General features: G+C 47.0%; 1 protein-coding gene across 3 annotated transcripts in view; it reads right to left on the bottom strand.

Annotated features, from left to right (window-relative positions):
- LOC134948437 (uncharacterized) overlaps window positions 1-21,026 on the bottom strand; it is a 261,952-nt gene that overhangs the window by 72,029 nt on the left and 168,897 nt on the right. For all 3 annotated transcript variants that reach the window (XM_063936399.1, XM_063936398.1, XM_063936400.1), the window contains one exon: window positions 19,267-19,392. In XM_063936399.1, the coding sequence (XP_063792469.1) occupies window positions 19,267-19,392 (126 nt within the window). The remainder of the gene's footprint in view (window positions 1-19,266; window positions 19,393-21,026) is intronic.

The raw sequence follows: 21,026 nt of genomic DNA, 5'->3' as shown, positions 1-21,026 counted from the left end.
CAGGAAAATGGCACGGCGGCCATTTCCCCAGTGATTTTCCTACCGTGCATGCGCGAAACTCACTGAACCCATTATAGATACGCCTGTGAGAACGGTATCCGGACTCTGGGTCGACACCCACTGGTCGACAGTGAATAGGCTGACACTAGCAATGGGTCGACGCAACCATTAGGTCGACATGAACAAGGTCGACATGCAAAAAGGTAGACATGAGTTCTTCACAATTTTTTTCTTTTTTTAAAAACGTTTTCCTACTTTACGATCCACGTGGACTACGATTGGGAACGGTAACCTGTGCAGAGCGCAGCGAGGCACCTTGCTCGAAGCATGGCGAGCAAAGTGAGCCATGCGAGGGGCCGCGGTGCACTAATTGGGGTTCCCGGTCACTTTACGAAGAGAACGACACAACCCTCCCCCCCCATGAAAAACTCATGTCGACCTAATGGCCGTGTCAACCTATTTCTAGTGTCGACCTAGCCACTGTCGACCAATAGGTGTTGACCAAACGGGTGTTGACCTAGACACTGTCGACACCCATTATTCCTTCCTATATAAAAATAGTCTACAACCTACTTTCGGGATTATAGTCATACAAAGCAGTCAGGGTTCTTAGAGAGATTCCACTGACTGTTTGGTCACCCATTTCTGAAGGAGTAATGCACTCAGGGGCAGATGTATTAAGCCTGGAGAAGTGATAAAGCAGTGATAAGTGGAAGGTGATGACGCACCAGCCAATCATCTCCTAACAGTCAGTTTACATATTGGAGCTAATTGGCTGGTGCGTTATCACCTTGCACTTATCACTGCTTTATCACTTCTCCAGGCTTAATACACTCAATAAGCTGACAGTGATAGCACTACTGCCGTATCAGTACCTCCAGGCTTTCTATGGTGGGGGAGAGAGCCAACCTTCCCCATCTCTACAGATGAGCCGCGCTGAACTCTCTCCAACAGAAGAAATGTACAGCGATGTAAGTAAGCAGAGACAGGCGAGAGCAAGAACAATCCAGTTTGTGAGCTACTGTAAGCATTAGGTGGTCAAAGGCAGAATAATCCATCAGCATGCCATGGTCGTCTGTCTATTCTCTTCCTCCCACATTTCTATATGTACACTGTTTGCAGAGCGGCGTATATGCAGGTTGTTTTGCGTGTATTAACAAGCAATGTACAAAATATTACAAATTAAACTTCTCTGTGAAGAAAAGAAAATAGCAAGCAAGTGCTTCCCTTTATATTAATGCCGTCAACACTCAGGAGACAAAGCTCGTGAACTCGGTTTTAAAATTAGACATCAGAGATAAAGCACAATGCGCCTAATTTAAGGATGATAGCAGAAGCAAGATCTTCCTCTAATGGGCAAAACCATGTGCACTGCAGGTGGGGCAGATGTAACATGTGCAGAGAGAGATAGATGTGGGTAGGTTATAGTGTTTCTGTGCAGGGTAAATACTGGCTGTTGTACTTTTTCACTGCAATTTAGATTTCAGTTTGAACACACCCCACCCAAATCTAACTCTCTCTGCACATGTTATATCTGCCCCCCCTGCAGTGCACATGGTTTTGCCCATTAAAGAAAGATTTTGCTTTTGCAATCCATGCTGAATTAGGCTCAGTGATGCTTAGTTGGAACAAACAAAAAGGGTTGTCAGACTTTTAAACTCCTCCCTAGTGACCACATACAAATGAATGCATTATCACCACAGTGGTCTCAAAAGGGACGGCTTCTTCACCTGCCACCAAGATGCTTATTTTCCTTAGAACACTAGGGAAAAGCTTAAGGGGGAAATGTACTAACGTGGGCCATGTCCAACCATCCAAACTGTCAACTTTTTTCATCATACATGTCAACCAGCCAACTTTTTCAGCAGGCCATCCAGCTTCTCTCCAACTTGTGATGTCAAAGGAGTAGGCGGACAGGTTCTGCCTACTTCTCTATGTTTTGAATAAAATTTTTTTTTTTTTTTCGGGGGGGTTTAAAGGGAAAAAAAATTGTGCATGTCTATTTATTATTTTAAAATGTGAAAATGTACCTTTTGAACTACTTCTACACAGTGGGTCCAGGTAAGTATTGCATGTGGCTGGAGGTGCTATGGCTGCTGCTTACATAGAAGCAGCAGCGCTAGCACTAATGTGGTAATGCAGCAGGGGCGTAACAAACTGCATCCAAGGATCTTCCCTGGCACCATCAGGCGGCTTGTGGCACCCACGGAGACGCTCAAACCGCCCGTGGCACAGGCCAGGAAACTTTGTGCAGCGACGAAGACTCCTGGCCTCTACCCTCCCCCTAAATGGCGGCGACATGCCGCCGTCTTCACAAATGGAGCCCGTCACCGTCCCCTCCCAGCCCCAAACAGAATCAGACTGTCAATCACTGACAGTCCAATGCCGCCCCTGCGTCCTGTGTTGCAGAACGGGTCCTGCAAATGTGCAAAGTACTGATCATCGGTACTTACCGTAAACGGTCACGCTGCTTCCAACTCTTCACCGGGACGGGCTCTTCTCTGGCCCTGTCTCCCAGCAGGAGTAAAATCATAAATTTAAGTGAATTTAGACTGGCCGGTGCCTGTAACATTACGAAACGCAACCGATGGTCGCCATGGTGATCCAAGGCTGCATCCCCAGGTGCAGCAATAGGATCCTCGTTAATGCTAACAGGAGCTGTCTACAGCGGCGTTTCTAGAATGGAGGGGACCCGTGTGCAGGCTCCGTGTGTGGGCCCCCTCCTCTCCCGTAGCCGTCACCGCCGCTGCTAGCGCTCTCAGCACTGAGACTCTGGCACAGTGCCAGAGTCTACAGCGCATGCGCAGGACTCCGAAAAATGGCCGCCGTGCCATTTTTTCCGGAGTCCTGCGCATGTGCTGTAGACTCTGGCACTGTGCCAGAGTCTCTAGTGCTCAGTGCGCTAGCAGCGGCGGTGACGGCTACGGGAGAGACCCTCTGGACCCAGGGGCCCGTGTGCACCGCACACACTGCACCCATTATAGATACGCCAGTGGCTGTCTATCTCCTACACACCCCTCCCGCTGCATTAAAAATTTAAATTAGACGGAATTGCACCGACGCATCCTTGCGGCTGCGGTGTAATAACATACAAACCTGAATTTGACTCGTAAATTTAGAACAGCAATAATATTAAATCAAGGCCAGACTTGTATATTTGAAATCTAGGGGTCGAAACTGCAGAGAATTGGCGGCTTGCAAAGGCCACCACTTAGTAAATCTAGCCCAAAGTGTAGCAGCCATTATTCTTAAAAACTTGCATTAGGAAAACGGCATCAACGTGTCAAACACAAGTGTACAGGGCAGATGTCTTAGAAAACATGCTGCCACCTGTGCACACTGGCACAAACAGGAGTGGGAACTAGCTGCGAGCACTCCACCAATATACTGTATGTCCAGCTGCTGCCACAAGCCATACCTACACATGCTTTTTCCCACTGGTAACAGATCACCTCCGCTATCTGTAGAATTTGGCTCTCATGAGAGTGGTTATAGGGACGGTGGCACCAGTATGCTTACTGGGACTGAGAAAGCGCTAACGGATGATAGTGCCACCTGGGTGCCAGCCAATGTGTGTGTGCTTGTGATGGTGACACCTGGGAGTTGTGATATATGGGGGGTCATTCCGAGTTGATCGCTAGCTGCCGCTGTTCGCAGCGCAGCGATCAGGCTAAAAATCGTCATTTCTGCGCATGCATATGCACCGCAATGCGCAGGCGCGTCGTACGGGTACAATGAGCATTGTGGGTTTGCACAGAGTGTAACGAACATTCCAGTCGCACGACCGAACGCAGGAAGATTGACATAAAGTGGGCGTTTCTGGGAGTCAACTGACCATTTTCAGGGAGTGCTAAGAAAAAACAGGCGTGGCAGAAAAAACATAGGCGTGGCTGGGCGGGTGTGTGACGTCAAAAGCCGTCCCTCCGTCGTTAGAATCAACGCACACGAAGAGTAACTACAGGGCTGGTCTTGTTTTGCACAAAAAGATTTTACAGGCGCTCTGCTGCACAGGCGTTCGCACTTCTGCAAAGCGAAAATACACTCCCCAGTGGGCGGTGACAATGCGTTTGCGCGGCTGCAACTCGGAATGACCCCCATGGAGTGGTGTCTGTGCAGCACAGCACCATATGTACCCTGAGGCTGGAGCTTGTGGGGACCCTGGACCCTGCATCTCTAGCCTGCAGCACTGTGAGGCCCCTGCAGCTGGAGCGGGATGGCGGCGGTTAGGTGGTCCCTAGTTCCTGCAGAAGCTGGAGCAGAATGGCGGCGGTGAGGACGTGCCTGGACCCTGCAGCTGGAGTTGGATGGCAACGGTAAGGACGTACCTGAACCCAGTGGCTGGAGCGTGATGGCGGCAGTGAGGATGTGTCCGGACCCTGAAGCTGGAGCAGAATGGTAATGGTAAGGACGCGCCTGAACCCAGTGGCTGGAGCAGGATGGCGGCGGTGAGGACGTGCCTGGACCCTGCAGCTGGAGTGGGATAGTAACGGTAAGAAAGTACCTGGACCTAGTGGCTGGAGCGGGATGGCGTCAGTGAGGATGTGTCTGGACCTTGCAGCTGGAGCAGGATGGCGGCGGTGAGGTGGTCCCTGGAGGTCACAGAGGATCTACTGGTATGTGCCCGAGGTCGGAGGTCCTGGTGAGTAGTCTGCTGTCCTAGTGTTTCAAAAGTAGGTGGACACTAGCATTCAGTGTCTGCCTACTTATTGTTCAGTTAGGGGGCAGTTCCCCCTACACCTGAATGATTACTTAGGTCAAATCATACAAGTTTGATTTTCCCAACTAGTGGAACCAACCATTTTGGGGTGTTTTTCTGCATGTGGGAGCAAACTAGTTGGCTGGTCGGTGCAATATCGTCCTGATGTAAGGCCAGCATAAGCTTTGGAGAGCGATAAAGTGGAGAGAGATAAAATACTAGCCAATCAGCACCTAACTGCCATGTCACAGGCCGTGTTCGAAAAACGACATGGGCTGATTGGTTGGAACTTTATCTCTCTACACTGCCTACAGCTGCCTAATGGTGGAGCCGGCCCTATCCAGCATATTCTATTGTGCTTTACAAAACTCTGATAAAACAGAACAGGGAATAATAGAGACATACACAGAGGTAAGAGGGTGCCGCTGGCAGTCTTACAATCTATAAAGACAGCATCGGTATAAAGGATTGCCATGTTAAGTGTTTTATAAGCAGTGGTGGCAGTTGCAATGCAATGATTAGTAAAACAGGGTTGATATAGGAAGGCCTTGTCGGAGAAGATCTCACTAAAGAGTTCGTATTTAAACCAATGACAACTGTTTCTTGTAAACATTCCGATCATGTCCGTACTAGCACACAAAAGGTTAATACATAAAGCTAACACAAACACTTTCCCCTGCTTGCTGCACAAGCCATGCTGCAAACACATTTTTGCTCGCAGATCTTTTTCTCCTTTTATCGGCTATGAGACGTGCTTGCATTTTCCTTATTGTAATAATAACAACAAGAACTCTTATTAAAACATCTGGCATCTTTCCAACATGTAAGAGACCTCAGTGATCTTACTTCACAAAAATGCCAAAAACCTGTCTGCACAAGAAGCGGAGAAGAGGAAAGGAGGAAGAGGAGGTAATACAGCTCAGCAGGAGGAATTTGGTAAAAGTATGCTAGGTGTGTATTACATGCACTGTAAACCAGTCCACATGCACTGCAACAATAATCCTATTTAAACACCTGACTGGTTAATCACTCTGATGGCAGCTGACAATGCAATGACCGCCTCAAAAGTATCTCTTTAAATAAAAGTGTGATTGGGGAGGAATACTTGTGACGACTACGGATGTCACACTTGCTGGGTTTATACAGGTTAATAAAAGTCTCACACTGAACTAAGTAGCTTGCATCTACTTAAACAAAGCAACAAAACTAGGATGGATGTGCAGTTACGGCCAGCGAGGAATGTGGGAGGAGGTTGGCCAATGACATCATTGAAACAAAGTGCAATGATGTCATCAAGACCTGGCTCCTCCCACCCACTACACACACAGAAAATTCCTAGGAGCCAGGGAAAGTGCCTCATCCCACCCATCCTGGCGCCCTCATTTTGAAATGTGGCCTCTGCTCCCCTTAAGATTATAATCAGTAACCTCACTCTGTAAAACTATGCTCTCCGCTGTGCCTACTGTGTTACATACAGCTCATCCTATTGGTTGGCGCAAGCTTCTGCTTCTACATAAATGCCGCTATTGTGCGCACTGGCAGAGATATAGGGCGGTAGTTTGTATTTTTTTTTCCAAGTGATCCCATAAAATATCGCTGTTCCTGGACTAAGTGGGAGAGGTATCAAACCCTTGAGAGTGAAAAAGTAGTGAAGTTACCCGTAGCAACTACTCACCTTCTGTCACTTTACAGACTCTGCTAGAGAAATGATTGGTTGCTAGGAGCAACTTCTCCACTTTATCTTCCCTTAAAAGTCATGGGTCTTTAACCTGCGGCTCTCCAGCTGCTGTGGAACTATGCATCCCAGCATGCCCTGCCCTTATTTTAGCATGTCTTAATGGCAAAACTGTGGCAGGGCATGCTGGGATGTGTAGTTCTACAGCAGCAGGAGGGACGCAGGTTGAAGACCCATGCCTTAAGTAATAATTGCAATCAAGGATTACTAATCATAAAAATCACAAACTGCTCTGACACCTGGAAAGTAGAACCTACCCATGAAATATGTAGGACATGGCAGGCATACATTCTCACTCACTTGTAGTGTAGAGGAATATGCAACTTATAATTCGTTGCTAAACATTAAGGAAAGTTTTCTGCTGGTTTGCAATATGGCACTTATTGATAGTATGAAAGAGAATTGCTCTCTCTATGTATAAAACCACACCCGTACTAACGAGCACTCTGTTCAAGGCAACAGATTTCTCTCTAGCGCCCTCTACTGACGCACACACACAAAAACCCAAACCTAAACATTGTGACATTTACATGGATAACAATTATTTTTTATTAATAACCAGCACTTTTACAGCTATAGATATGTCAATCTGACCCTGTTTACATGTTCTTTTCTGCTTATCTCACATATTTTCCAGCTGCAGTAACATGGGCTGAGTATAAACACCAGGTGCCTAATTGAGCTGGGGTTACAGCAATGGGGGAAAAAATGGGAAAAGTAGAAAAAGAAAATTATCACACTGTGATGTGCATACTTCCGGGACAGGAGGCATAGCCACGGCACATTGTATATCTAATAATGGATGTGGCCACGCCCCCGGTGGGCATGTTTACAAGAAAATCCCCCACCCACCCTTCTGCATGTAGTCGACTTCCCAACTCCCTGTGAATCTGCACAGTCCTCCAAAGAACGTGGTGGCCAGGAGGTAGGTAAAAGTAGTCATGTTGGCTGATAATATTTGAGATGCCAAAGTATACAATATTAAGTAATAAAAAATAATTGCTGTTATGACAGTGTAAGCACAGAGCTTCTGGTTCCTGCCCTCTGCAATATGACGGTGTAAGCACAGAGCTTCTGGTTCCTGCCCTCTGCAATATGACGGTGTAAGCACAGAGCTTCTGGTTCCTGCCCTCTGCAATATGGCGGTGTAAGCACAGAGCTTCTGGTTCCTGCCCTCTGCAATATGACGGTGTAAGCACAGAGCTTCTGGTTCCTGCCCTCTGCAATAGGACGGCGTAAGCACAGAGCTTCTGGTTCCTGCCCTCTGCAATAGGACGGCGTAAGCACAGAGCTTCTGGTTCCTGCCCTCTGCAATATGACGGCGTAAGCACAGAGCTTCTGGTTCCTGCCCTCTGCAATATGACGGCGTAAGCACAGAGCTTCTGGTTCCTGCCCTCTGCAATAGGACGGTGTAAGCACAGAGCTTCTGGTTCCTGCCCTCTGCAATATGACGGCGTAAGCACAGAGCTTCTGGTTCCTGCCCTCTGCAATATGACGGTGTAAGCACAGAGCTTCTGGTTCCTGCCCTCTGCAATATGACGGCGTAAGCACAGAGCTTCTGGTTCCTGCCCTCTGCAATAGGACGGCGTAAGCACAGAGCTTCTAGTTCCTGCCCTCTGCAATATGACGGTGTAAGCACAGAGCTTCTGGTTCCTGCCCTCTGCAATATGACAGTGTAAGCACAGAGCTTCTGGTTCCTGCCTTCTGCAATATGACAGTGTAAGCACAGAGCTTCTGGTTCCCGCCCTTTGCAATATGACGGCGGAAGCACAGAGCTTCTGGTTCCTGCCTTCTGCAATATGACAGTGTAAGCACAGAGCTTCTGGTTCCTGCCCTCTGCAATATGACGGTGTAAGCACAGAGCTTCTGGTTCCTGCCCTCTGCAATATGACAGTGTAAGCACAGAGCTTCTGGTTCCTGCCTTCTGCAATATGACGGTGTAAGCACAGAGCTTCTGGTTCCTGCCCTCTGCGATATGAGGGTGTAAGCACAGAGCTTCTGGCTCCTGCCCTCTGCAATATGGCGGTGTAAGCACAGATCTTCTGGTTCCTGCCCTCTGCAATATGACGGTGTAAGCACAGAGCTTCTGGTTCCTGCCTTCTGCAATATGACAGTGTAAGCACAGAGCTTCTGGTTCCTGCCCTCTGCGATATGAGGGTGTAAGCACAGAGCTTCTGGCTCCTGCCCTCTGCAATATGGCGGTGTAAGCACAGAGCTTCTGGTTCCTGCCCTCAGCAATATGACATGCATGGAGCTTCTGGTTCTTACCCTCTTTCATGAGACATGTATTTAAAATAATGAACAAGCAGTAATAATTGGGGAATGCAGCTTTTATCCCTATGCAAAAAAATAATAATAGGATTTTAATACCCACCGGTAAATCCTTTTCTCTTAGTCCGTAGAGGATGCTGTGGACACTTCAAGGACCATGGGGTATAGACGGGATCCGCAGGAGACATGGGCACTGAAGACTTTGAAGGGGTGTGAACTGGCTCCTCCCTCTATGCCCCTCCTCCAGACTCATTATAGGAACTGTGCCCAGGGAGACGGACATTTTGAGGAAAAGGATTTATTATTAAACTATGGTGAGATACATACCAGCTCACACCACAAACACGCCGTACAACATGGCATTTAACAGAAGTCCAGTCAACGGCGTGAACAATGTCAGCAACAGGCTGACTATAACAGAAACACAACCTGTGTGTAACCATAACCAATAACCAAGAATTAATAACTGCAGATAGAGGACGCACTGGGATGGGCGCCCAGCATCCTCTACGGACTAAGAGAAAAGGATTTACCGGTAGGTATTAAAATCCTATTTTCTCATACGTCCTAGAGGATGCTGGGGACATTTCAAGAACCATGGGGTTTATACCAAAGCTCTAGACTGGGCGGGAGAGTGCAGATGACTCTGCAGCACCGATTGACCAAACATGAGGTCCTCATCAGCCAGGGTATCAAACTTGTAAAATTTAGCAAAAGTGTTTGAACCCGACCAAGTAGCTGCTCGGCAGAGTTGTAATGCCGAGACCCCCCGGGCAGACGCCCAGGATGAGCCCACCTTTCTGGTAGAATGGGCCTTCACTGATTTCGGTAACGGCAATCCAGCCGTAGAATGAGCCTGCTGAATCGTATGACAGATCCAGTGCGCAATAGTCTGCTTGGAAGCAGGATTTCCAATTTTGTTGGAAGCATACAGAGCTTCTGTTTTCCTAAGTGGAGCCATCCTGGTGACATAAATCTTTAAATCCCTGACCACATCGAGAGATTTTGACTCAGCAAAGACGTCAGTAGCCACCGGCACCACAATAGGCTGGTTCATGTGGAACGATGAAACCACCTTCGGCAGATATTGTTGACGAGTCCTCAACTCTGCTCTATCTTCATGGAAGATTAAATAAGGACTCTTGTGAGACAAAGCCGCTAACTCAGACACCCGCCTTGCGGATGCTAAGGCCAATAGCATGACCACTTTCCAAGCGAGAAATTTCAACTCTACCTTCTGTAAAGGTTCAAACCAATGTGACTGAAGGAAATGCAACACCACGTTAAGATCACATGGTGCCACTGGGGGCACAAACGGAGGCTGGATGTGCAAAACTCCTTTCACGAAAGTCTGAACTTCTGGAAAGGAGGCCAATTGTTTCTGAAAGAAAACCGATAAGGCCGAAATTTGTACTTTAATCAAGCCTAACTTTAGGCCCGCATCCACACCTGCTTGCCGGAAATGGAGAAAATCTCCTAAGTGAAATTCTTCCGTAGGAGCCTTCTTGGATTCACACCAAGACACATATTTTCTTCAAATACGGTGATAATGTTTAGACGTTACTCCTTTTCTAGCCTGAAGAAGTGTGGGAATGACTTCACTGGGAATACCCTTTCGGGCTAGGATCCAGTGTTCAACCGCCAAGCCGTCAAACGTAGCCGCTGTAAGTCGTGATATACGCACGGCCCCAGCTGTAACAGATCCTCTCGTAGAGGAAGAGGCCAGGGATCTCTTATGAGTAATTCCTGAAGATCTGGATACCAAGCCGTCCTTGGCCAATCCGGAACAATGAGGATCGCTTCTTATGATCTTTAGCACCTTTGGAATGAGTGGAAGTGGAGGGAACACGTACACCGACTGAAACACCCACGGTGTCACCAGCGCGTCCACTGCTATTGCTTGTGGATCCCTCGACCTGGAACAATATCTCTGAAGTTTCTTGTTGAGGCGAGACGCCATCATGTGTATTTGAGGAATTCCCCAATGACTTGTCACTTCTGTGAAAACCTCTTGATGAAGACCCCACTCTCCTGGATGGAGACTGTGTCTGCTGAGGAAGTCTGCTTCCCAGTTGTCCACTCCTGGAATGAAGATTGCTGACAGAGCGCTTGCATGTCTTTCCGCCCAGCGGAGAACTTTTGTGGCCTCTGCCATTGCCGCCCTGCTCTTTGTTCCACCCTGGCGGTTTATGTCAGCTACTGCTGTTATATTGTCCAACTGGATTAGTACGGGCAGGTTTTGAGGGAGACATTCCGCTTCAAGAAGACCGTTGTAAATGGCTCTTAACTCTAGAAAGTGTATGTGTAGACAAACTTCCTGGCTTGACCATCTTCCCTGGAAGTTTTCCTCCTGTGTGACTGCTCCCCAGCCCCGGAGACTCGCATCAGTGGTCACTAGGATCCAGTCCTGGATCCCGAACCTGCGTCCCTCTAGGAGGGGAGAGCTGTGCAGCCACCACAGGAGTGAGATTCTGGTCTTGGAGGACAGGATTATTTTCCGTTGCATGTGTAAATGGGATCCGGACCACTTGTCCAACAGGTCCCACTTAAACACTCTGGCATGGAACCTGCCAAATTGAATGGCCTCGTAGGCCGCCACCATCTTTCCCAGCAAACGAGTGCATTGATTTGATGGATCGATACACTCGCCGGTTTCAGAATCTGTTTGACCAAACTCTGGATTTCCAGTGCCTTTTCTTCTGGAAGAAACACTCTCTGTAATTCTGTGTCCAGAATCATTCCCAAGAACGACAGCCGTTTTGTCGGATTCAACTGTGACTTTGGCAAGTTTAGGATCCAACCATGTTGTTGTAGAACTGTCAGGGATAGCGTAATGTCCTGCACCAGCTTGTCTTTGGAGCTCGCCTTTATCAGGAGATCGTCCAAGTAAGGGATAATTGTGACTCCTTGCCTGCGAAGGAGAACCATAATTTCCGCCATTACCTTGGTGAAAATCCTCGGAGCCGTGGACAGACCAAACGGCAACGTCTGAAATTGGTAATGATAATCCTGAATAGCAAACCTCAGGTAAATAAGTAGGCATCTTTTATGGGGTAGGTATGTAGGTTTACAATGGATACAGGGACACTGGAGAAGGAGGGACCTTTCCACTCAATTAGCGAAGGCCGAAATGAAACTAATCTATGATATGGGTACCCTCCAACCGGGGGGACTAAATTTAGACTTTGAAGTCAAGTGGTTCCTGTAGTAAGTTTTATCATATCGTGACATTGGTAATTTACTTTTATTTTTAAACCTTTTAGATCGTATTGATATGTATGTTCCAAAGAACTGGACACCAACCTAAATCTCCTATTCATGAGAAGCCTCCTTGATTATGAAAAGCGGAGTGATCCGGGAACACGACTGGTTCCGATTACCATAGTAACCAACGAAGCTAAATGATTGCAGAAGAGGAAGGTCTCTATGGTAACGATATACACCAGAGAGCGGTCATGTGATCGGGAGACGTGATGACGTGAGCCGCAACACACGACTAGACGACGAGCGCTCGTGGTAGATGTTACTACGGGACAGAATTGAGCACATGATCTAGTGACGTCTTTGTTTGTTTTGATCACGTGACCGGAGAGCGAGATCGTGAGTGAATGAGGAGGCTGGAGATGCCATATAGGAGGCGGTCCTGGCACACGAGTGTCACAGACTTGTAGGATGATTATTGTATAGAGACCAGCTGTGCCGGGACCAATCAGGAACAAGGGAGGGACTTTTAAATCACGGAGAGAGATAGAGAAGGCATTCAGAGGAGCTGACCTTGAGAAAGACCCAGGAAGGGTCGGAACGCGTGGGTGCTCTTGTGGACTGACCTGACTGAAGGAGGACGTGGCACCATCAATGCCAGACCTGGAAGGCCTATGACACCAGAGAACTCTCCAAGCTGCAGTTGGAAAGCCTGATGTTCACACGCTTATAGAACTGATTTTTCGGTTCTCACCAGCTCGTGGTAATTATCCATTGCTCTATTTTGTCAGGATTCGGCCCACAGAAGAATGCCTAATAGCACATGCTGTGCAGATTTTAACTTTGTGTAGTGGAGATTGTTTTGTTATTCAGCTTCCACGATTGTCATTTGTTTTTAAGTGTCAATTTTTAAGTGATTAAAAAATCATGTAACCTAAGGTAATGCACTATGCTTTGCAATTTTCCTTTTTTTCCGATACAAATTGAGAACTAAGGAAAACTACTGGAATATGATCCTAATTTGACCCCTACACAGCGCTGGTTCAGTGGTATCATATATGTTTTGTACTTGTCTGTTTTGATTTGAGGGAGGAGAAACCTCTTTTTATGATATCTAAACTAGCAGCTGTAAGCAGCGCATTGTCACCTGCCTATATTTTAGATTGCACATCTTTTATGTCGACCGACACCATGAAATCCCCTTCCTCCAGACTGGAGATCACTGCTCGTAGAGATTCCATCTTGAATTTAAATTTTCTTAGGTAAAGGTTGAGGGACTTTAGGTTCAGAATTGGTCTGACCGAACCGTCCGGCTTCGGGACCACAAACAGGCTGGAATAAAAGCCTTCTCTCTGTTGAGACGGGGGAACCCTGATAATGACCTGATTTAGACACAACTTTTGTATTGCATCGCATACAACCCTCCTGTCCGGAAGAGAAGCTGGTAAGGCCGATTTGAAGAATCAGTGAAGGGAAACGACTTGAAACTCCAGTTTGTACCCCTGGGACACTATTTCTAAAACCCATGGGTCCAGGGCCGAACGAGCCCAGATTTGACTGAAGAGCTTGAGACGTGCCCCCACCAGTGCGGACTCCCACAGAGGAGCCCCAGCGTCATGCAGTGGATTTGGCAGAAGCCGGGGAGGACTTCTGCTCCTGGGGACCTGCGACGGCCGGAGATCTTTTACCTTTTCCTCTTCCCCTATTAGCGAGGAAGGAATAACCCCGGCCTTTTTTGTATTTATTTGGTCGAAAGGACTGCATCTGAAATTGGGCTTTCTTTTGCTGTGGAGGAACATAAGGCAAAAATGACGACTTACCGGCGGTAGCCGTAGATACCAACTCAGTGAGACCGTCACCAAACAAGACACTACCTTTATATGGGAGCGACTCCATAGCTTTCTTAGAGTCAGTATCAGCATTCCATTGATGAATCCACAATGCTCTTCTAGCTGAGATTGCCAAGGCATTGGCTTTGTCCCAAAATGCCAATATCTCTCGCCGCCTCTTTTAGGTATGCCGCAGCGTCCCTAATATAACCCAGCGTTAACAGGATGCTATCCCTATCTAGGGTATCTAAATCAGATGACAAGTTATCTGCCCATTTTTTAATAGCACTACTCACCCACGCTGATGCAATGGTTGGTCTGAGCAGTGTACCTGTGGCGACGTAAATGGATTTTAATGTATTTTCCGGTCTACGATCCGCAGGATCCTTAAGGGCACCGTGTCAGGAGACGGTAAAGCCACCTTTTTAGAAAACCGTGATAGGGCCTTGTCCACAACGGGGGATGATTCCCACTTTCTCTATCCCCAGAGGGGAACGGATACGTAACCTGAATCCTTTTGGGAATCAGAAACTTTTTGTCAGGATTTTCCCACATTTTTTCAAAAAAGGTATTCAGTTCATGAGAGGGCGGAAATGTTACCTCAGGTTTCTTTCCCGTAAACATACAGACCCTAGTATCAGGAACAGCAGGGTCCTCAGTGATATGTAACACGTCTTTTATTGCCACAATCATGTACTGAATGTTCTTTGCCAATTTTGGGTCTAATCTGGCATCACTATAGTCGACACTGGAGTCAGTGTCCGTGTCGGTATCTGTGTCTGCCAACTGAGCAAATGAACGTTTATGTGACCCCAAAGGGGTCTGGAACTGTGATAACACATCCTCCACAGACTTCTTCCATGCCTGGTTCTGAGAGTCAGATTTATCCAATCTCTTATTAATAAGAGCCACATTAGCATTCAAGGCATTCAACACATTTATCCAATCAGGAGTCGGCGGTGCCGACAGGGTCACTCCCACAGCCGTTTCCGTCCCTAACACAGTCTCCTCCTGGAAAGAGCACTCAGCCTCAGACATGCCGACACACGTGTACCGACACCCACAGACACACTGGGCAAATAGGGGACAGACCCACAGTAAAGCCCGTCAGAGAAACACAGAGGGAGTTTGCCAGCTCACAACCCAGCGCTCAATCCCAGATCTGAAACCTTAATATAAAGCCCCAGACCAGTAGCGCTTTTATATTTGCACCAAATTATGTGCCCCCCCCCCCCCGTTTTGCACCCTGTTACTTGTACAGCAGTGTTTGGAGGAGAGGACCAGCGTCTCTGTAGCTTCTGTGACGAGAAAATGGCGCTGGTGAGAGCTGTGAGGGCTAAGCCCCACACCCTGAATGGCGCGATTCAGCCCCGCTATTTTTTTAATATAATATACTGGCAGGGGTTCGGATTTTGTGCCCAGGCACTATATTCCACTTCTGCCAGCCTGAAAATGAGGATTTTATGCTGCCCAGGGTGCCGCCGCCGCCCCCCCCCCCCCCAGCGCGCGCCCTGTAGTGCCGCTGTGTGTTGGAGCATGGCGCGCAGCACGATCGCTGTGCGGTACCTCAGAAAGCAGTCACTGAAGTCTTCTATCTTCTTCTACTCACCTGTCTTCTGGCTCTGCAAGGGGGGTGACGGCGGGCTCTGGGAGTGAACCCCTAGGCGTACCTAGTGTTCCAAACCCTCAGGAGCTAATGGTGTCCTGTAGCCAAGAAGCAGAGCCTTTAAACTCATTAGAAGTAGGTCTGACTTCTCTCCCCTAAGTCCCACGATGCAGGGAGACCTTTGCCAGCAGTCCTCCCTGAAAATACAAAACCTAACATAAAGTCTTTTCAGAGAAACTCAGTAGAGCTCCCCTGTGTGTGACCAGTCTCCCTGGGCACAATTCTAAAACTGGAGTCTGGAGGAGGGGCATAGAGGGAGGAGCCAGTTCACACCCCTTCAAAGTCTTAAAGTGCCCATGTCTCCTGCGGATCCCGTCTATACCCCATGGTTCTTGAAGTGTCCCCAGCATCCTCTAGGACGTATGAGAAAATTAATTTCCATAACAAACCTTGAGGCCTTGGATGTATTTTTAAAATGCTTCAGCTAGGTTATATACATATATATATATATATAAAAAGGATTTCTCTTTACCTAGTATTCCAGAGAAATAGTGTGGCAACAACATAGACGGAACAAGAGTTTAAAAAGTAAATACCTTAAGAAGCAAAGATGTGGTAAAGGTATTGTGAAAGAACATAAAAGTTGACCTTCTGAACTGCACTGACAATGCTGTTTTTAAAACGACATACTGTAAAATATGTAATTCTGTAAATGCCATGAACTGCGGAGTAAAAGTGAGAACTTGTTACACTGCACATAAACTAAGGGGTAAATTTACTAAGATTCGTATTTTCCAGATTCAGGTCAAAGTTCAATCACGAATGACATCGAAAGTGTAAAACTGCAACTTTTTGAATTGATTACGACTAATTTACTAAGCTGTCGTATTCGGGTTTTTCTTTTGTTCCGATGTCGATGTCATTCGTGGTTTTTTTTCTATTTTTACGGCAGTGATTAGCAAAACACTGCCGACTTTTTTTACAATCAATCTCGGCCGGATCTGTGTGATCCGTGCTGGGGTTTATTTTTTTTTTAATTAAACACTGTAAAATAATTAAAAAAAATGCGTGGGGTCCCCCCTCCTAAGCATAACCAGCCTCGGGCTCTTTGAGCCGATCCTGGTTGCAAAAATATGTGGAAAAAAATGACAGGGGTTCCCCCATATTTAAGCAACCAGCATCGGGCTCTGCGCCTGGTCCTGGTCCCAAAAATACGGGGGACAAAAAGAGTAGGGGTCCCCCGTATTTTTAAAACCAGCACCGGGCTCCACTGGCTGGACAGATAATGCCACAGCCGGGGGTCACTTTTATATAGTGCCCTGCGGCCGTGGCATCAAAAATCCAACTAGTCACTCCTGGCCGGGGTACCCTGGGGGAGTGGGGACCCCTTCAATCAAGGGGTCCCCCCCCCCAGCCACCCAAGGGCCAGGGGTGAAGCCCGAGGCTGTCCCCCCCCATCCAATGGGCTGCGGATGGGGAGGCTGATAGCCTTTGTTGTAAAAGAAAAGATATTGTTTTTAGTAGCAGTACTACAAGGCCCAGCAAGCCTCCCCCGCATGCTGGTACTTGGAGAACCACAAGTACCAGCATGCGACGGAAAAACGGGCCCGCTGGTACCTGTAGTACTACTACTAAAAAAATACCCAAAAAAAGACAAGACACACACACACCGTGAAAGTATAATTTTATTACATACATACACACATACATACATACTTACCTTAAGTTCCCACGCAGGTCGGTCCTCTTCTCCAGTAGAATCCAAGGGGTACCTGTTGAAGAAATTATACTCACGAGATCCAGGGGTCCAGGCTCCTCGGGAAATCCAGGGGTAATCCACGTACTTGCATAAAATAAGAAAACGGAAAGCCGAGCCACGAACTGAAAGGGGCCCCATGTTTTCACATGGGACTCCTTTCCACGAATGCCAGAAACCCACTCTGACTGATGTCTAAGTGGGTTTCTTCAGCCAATCAGGGAGTGCCACGTTGTAGCACTCTCCTGATCGGCTGTGTGCTCCTGTACTGAGTGACAGGCAGCACACGGCAGTGTTACAATGTAGCGCCTATGCGCTACATTGTAACCAATGATGGGAACTTTCTGCCCTGCGGTTGACCTAAAGTGACCTCACCGCTGAGCAGAAAGTTCCCAGCATTGGTTACAATGTAGCGCATAGGCGCTACATTGTAACACTGCCGTGTGCTGCCTGTCACTCAGTACAGGAGCACACAGCCGATCAGGAGAGTGCTACAACGTGGCACTCCCTGATTGGCTGAAGAAACCCACTTAGACATCAGTCAGAGTGGGTTTCTGGCATTCGTGGAAAGGAGTCCCATGTGAAAACATGGGGCCCCTTTCAGTTCGTGGCTCGGCTTTCCGTTTTCTTATTTTATGCAAGTACGTGGATTACCCCTGGATTTCCCGAGGAGCCTGGACCCCTGGATCTCGTGAGTATAATTTCTTCAACAGGTACCCCTTGGATTCTACTGGAGAAGAGGACCGACCTGCGTGGGAACTTAAGGTAAGTATGTATGTATGTGTGTATGTATGTAATAAAACTATACTTTCACGGTGTGTGTGTCTTGTCTTTTTTTGGGTATTTTTTTAGTAGTAGTACTACAGGTACCAGCGGGCCCGTTTTTCCGTCGCATGCTGGTACTTGTGGTTCTCCAAGTACCAGCATGCGGGGGAGGCTTGCTGGGCCTTGTAGTACTGCTACTAAAAACAATATCTTTTCTTTTACAACAAAGGCTATCAGCCTCCCCATCCGCAGCCCATTGGATGGGGGGGGGGGGACAGCCTCGGGCTTCACCCCTGGCCCTTGGGTGGCTGGGGGGGGGGGACCCCTTGATTGAAGGGGTCCCCACTCCCCCAGGGTACCCCGGCCAGGAGTGACTAGTTGGATTTTTGATGCCACGGCCGCAGGGCACTATATAAAAGTGACCCCCGGCTGTGGCATTATCTGTCCAGCTAGTGGAGCCCGGTGCTGGTTTTAAAAATACGGGGGACCCCTACTCTTTTTGTCCCCCGTATTTTTGGGACCAGGACCAGGCGCAGAGCCCGATGCTGGTTGCTTAAATATGGGGGAACCCCTGTCAATTTTTTCCCCATATTTCTGCAACCAGGATCGGCTCAAAGAGCCCGAGGCTGGTTATGCTTAGGAGGGGGGACCCCACGCAATTTTTTTAAATAAAATAACAACTTTCCCACCCCTTCCCACTGATATACATGCACGGATCTCATGGATCCCTGCATGCCTATCCAATCACGGAAAAAAAAAGTAGGTCTGTTTTTTTTTAGCACTTTTTTACGAGTTGTAATTTTTCACGGCAGTGTTTGTTTGTTTTTTGCTTTGCACTTCTTAGTAAATGACCGAGATTCATACTTAAACAGCCGCGTTTTGACCGATGGTGTATTCATTCGTAATTTTTTACTTGGACTTGCAAAAAATTACGAATGCCCTCATCTCTGCCGTGATTAGTGTTTAGTAAATTACCGAGATGACACTTTGATGAAAAAACGGCATCTCGGTCAAAATCGGGAGCTTAGTAAATTTACCCCTAAGTGTGCTCTGGAGTGCAGAAGTTCTTTAACAAAGTTGGTTTGATGAAAACTTATCCGGAACAAAACTAGTCAGACTGGACAATGAGTTTGCACAGAGATTTCATACACCTGCAATGAGATTAATGTCGGGAAGAACAACACATAGAATACTGTCATACCTTCCAACATTCAAACAAGTGAAATCAAGGCAAAATAAGTTCCATCCCTGAGCTGCCCAAAAGCACCTACTTTGGGTAACCCTCCGCCCCTTTTGAGAGCCGCGAGTCAGGATAGCCGAGAGGTATAACACTGCAATGACGTTCTAGGTTTTAGCAGAGACTGGCTCTATGACGTGGCAACCAGAGTAGAGCATTGTAACCCTCACCTTGCTATGATGTGGAGGGAGGTTCTTTAAGTCCCGCTGCAGGACATGGAGATCCCGCATGATTTCAGGCGCTTCTTGCCGTAAAAAGTTGTATTTTTTGCTCAAGAGCTGAAGCTGGTCTTCTCCCTAAACATGAGGACAGCGGTAACAGGGTCATTATGTGTGCATCATTGTAACGGATAACTGGGAATCTGTTATATTAAATAAAAAAGAACAGGGCGTTGCATCCATTAAAAAAATAACCACAGTGAAATAAAACACCTTAATACATTTAATGGGAAATATTTATTTTATCACTAATTTTACATTTTTAACAGATGAGATCTTTTATCCAGAATGCTTGGGACTAAAAGCTTGTAGTGCATAGGTTATCAATCTCAGCCCTTAGGACCCCAAACAGTTCATGTTTTCCAGGTCGCCTCACAAAATCACAAGGGAAATAATTAGCTCCACCTGTGGGTCTTTTAAAATGCATCAGTAAGTAATGACTACACCTGCGCTCATGCTGGGTGACCTGGGAAATGTGTCAGTGAGTAATGACTACACCTGTGCCCCTGCTCTGTGACCTGGGAAATATGTCCGTGACTAATGACTACACCTGTGCAACCATTGGGTGACCTGGGAAATGTGTCAGTGAGTAATGACTACACCTGTGCCCCAGCTTGGTGACCTGGGAAATGTGTCAGGGAGTAATGACTACACCTGTGCCCCTATTCTGTGAACTGGGAAATGTGTCAGTGACTAATGACTACACCTGTGCACCCATTGGGTGACCTAGGAAATGTGTCAGTGAGTAATGACAACACCTGTGTTGGCAGTTGGATGGTGTAATGATTAGCATTACTGCCTCACAGCACTGAGGTCATGGGTTTCATTCCCACCATGGCCCTAACTGTGTGGAGTTTGTATACTCTCCCTGTACTTGCGTGGGTTTCGTCCCACAATCCATATATCCATATATATATATAAAACTATGTAGCCTCCCTTGATACCAATATCGCCCTGCCTATCCAGTCCTGATTTTTGATATACTCTTTATATGCCGGCAAAGTTGCTATAGCAACGTGTCACTTACGATTGACGGATTGATTATTTGTATTTCATGATCTATATTACGAGTGGTGAGGGTAATACTATTAAATGCTAGGACTATTTGACTCTTGTGGGAGCTTGCGCTCCTAATATATCTACGAGGCTGTGTCGGACTCAGCGCTGTCTAGTCTCGACGCTCTGTTGTCATGGTAGCGCTTGACTTCCGGTCAGCTGATGCGCTCCATTGACAGGAAGTGAGGACGCCTGTGGAACGCACGCCGGAGCGCTATGGCTATGAATGTATTCTTATTTGCCTATACACGATCGGTGCCTGTAATCACGACTGGAATCAGGTAGGGTGATGATTGGTGTTCTGATAGTTGTTCTTATACATATTTTATATGTATGTGCGATGTCTATTATTATTATAATCTTTGTATAGGGTGTGGGGGTGTTGCTTTGATAAATTGGTGGGTGGATCTATGTAGGGTATATAAGGGTGATTCTTTCAGTATATAGTTATCTTGACAAAGGTCTACATATAGACCAAAACATTGATCTTATCTTTACATTGATGGTCTGATTAAAAACCCTTTATTGCTTTGAAGACTGGTGAGTGCTCCTGCTTTTTCTTGGATTTACATATATATACATATATATATATATATATATATATATATATATATACACACACACACACACATATATACTGGTAGGTTAATTGGCTT

Source organism: Pseudophryne corroboree, chromosome 8 (genome assembly GCF_028390025.1).
Source record: "Pseudophryne corroboree isolate aPseCor3 chromosome 8, aPseCor3.hap2, whole genome shotgun sequence".
Lineage (NCBI taxonomy): Eukaryota > Metazoa > Chordata > Amphibia > Anura > Myobatrachidae > Pseudophryne > Pseudophryne corroboree.
This window is presented reverse-complemented; position numbering and strand designations above follow the sequence as displayed.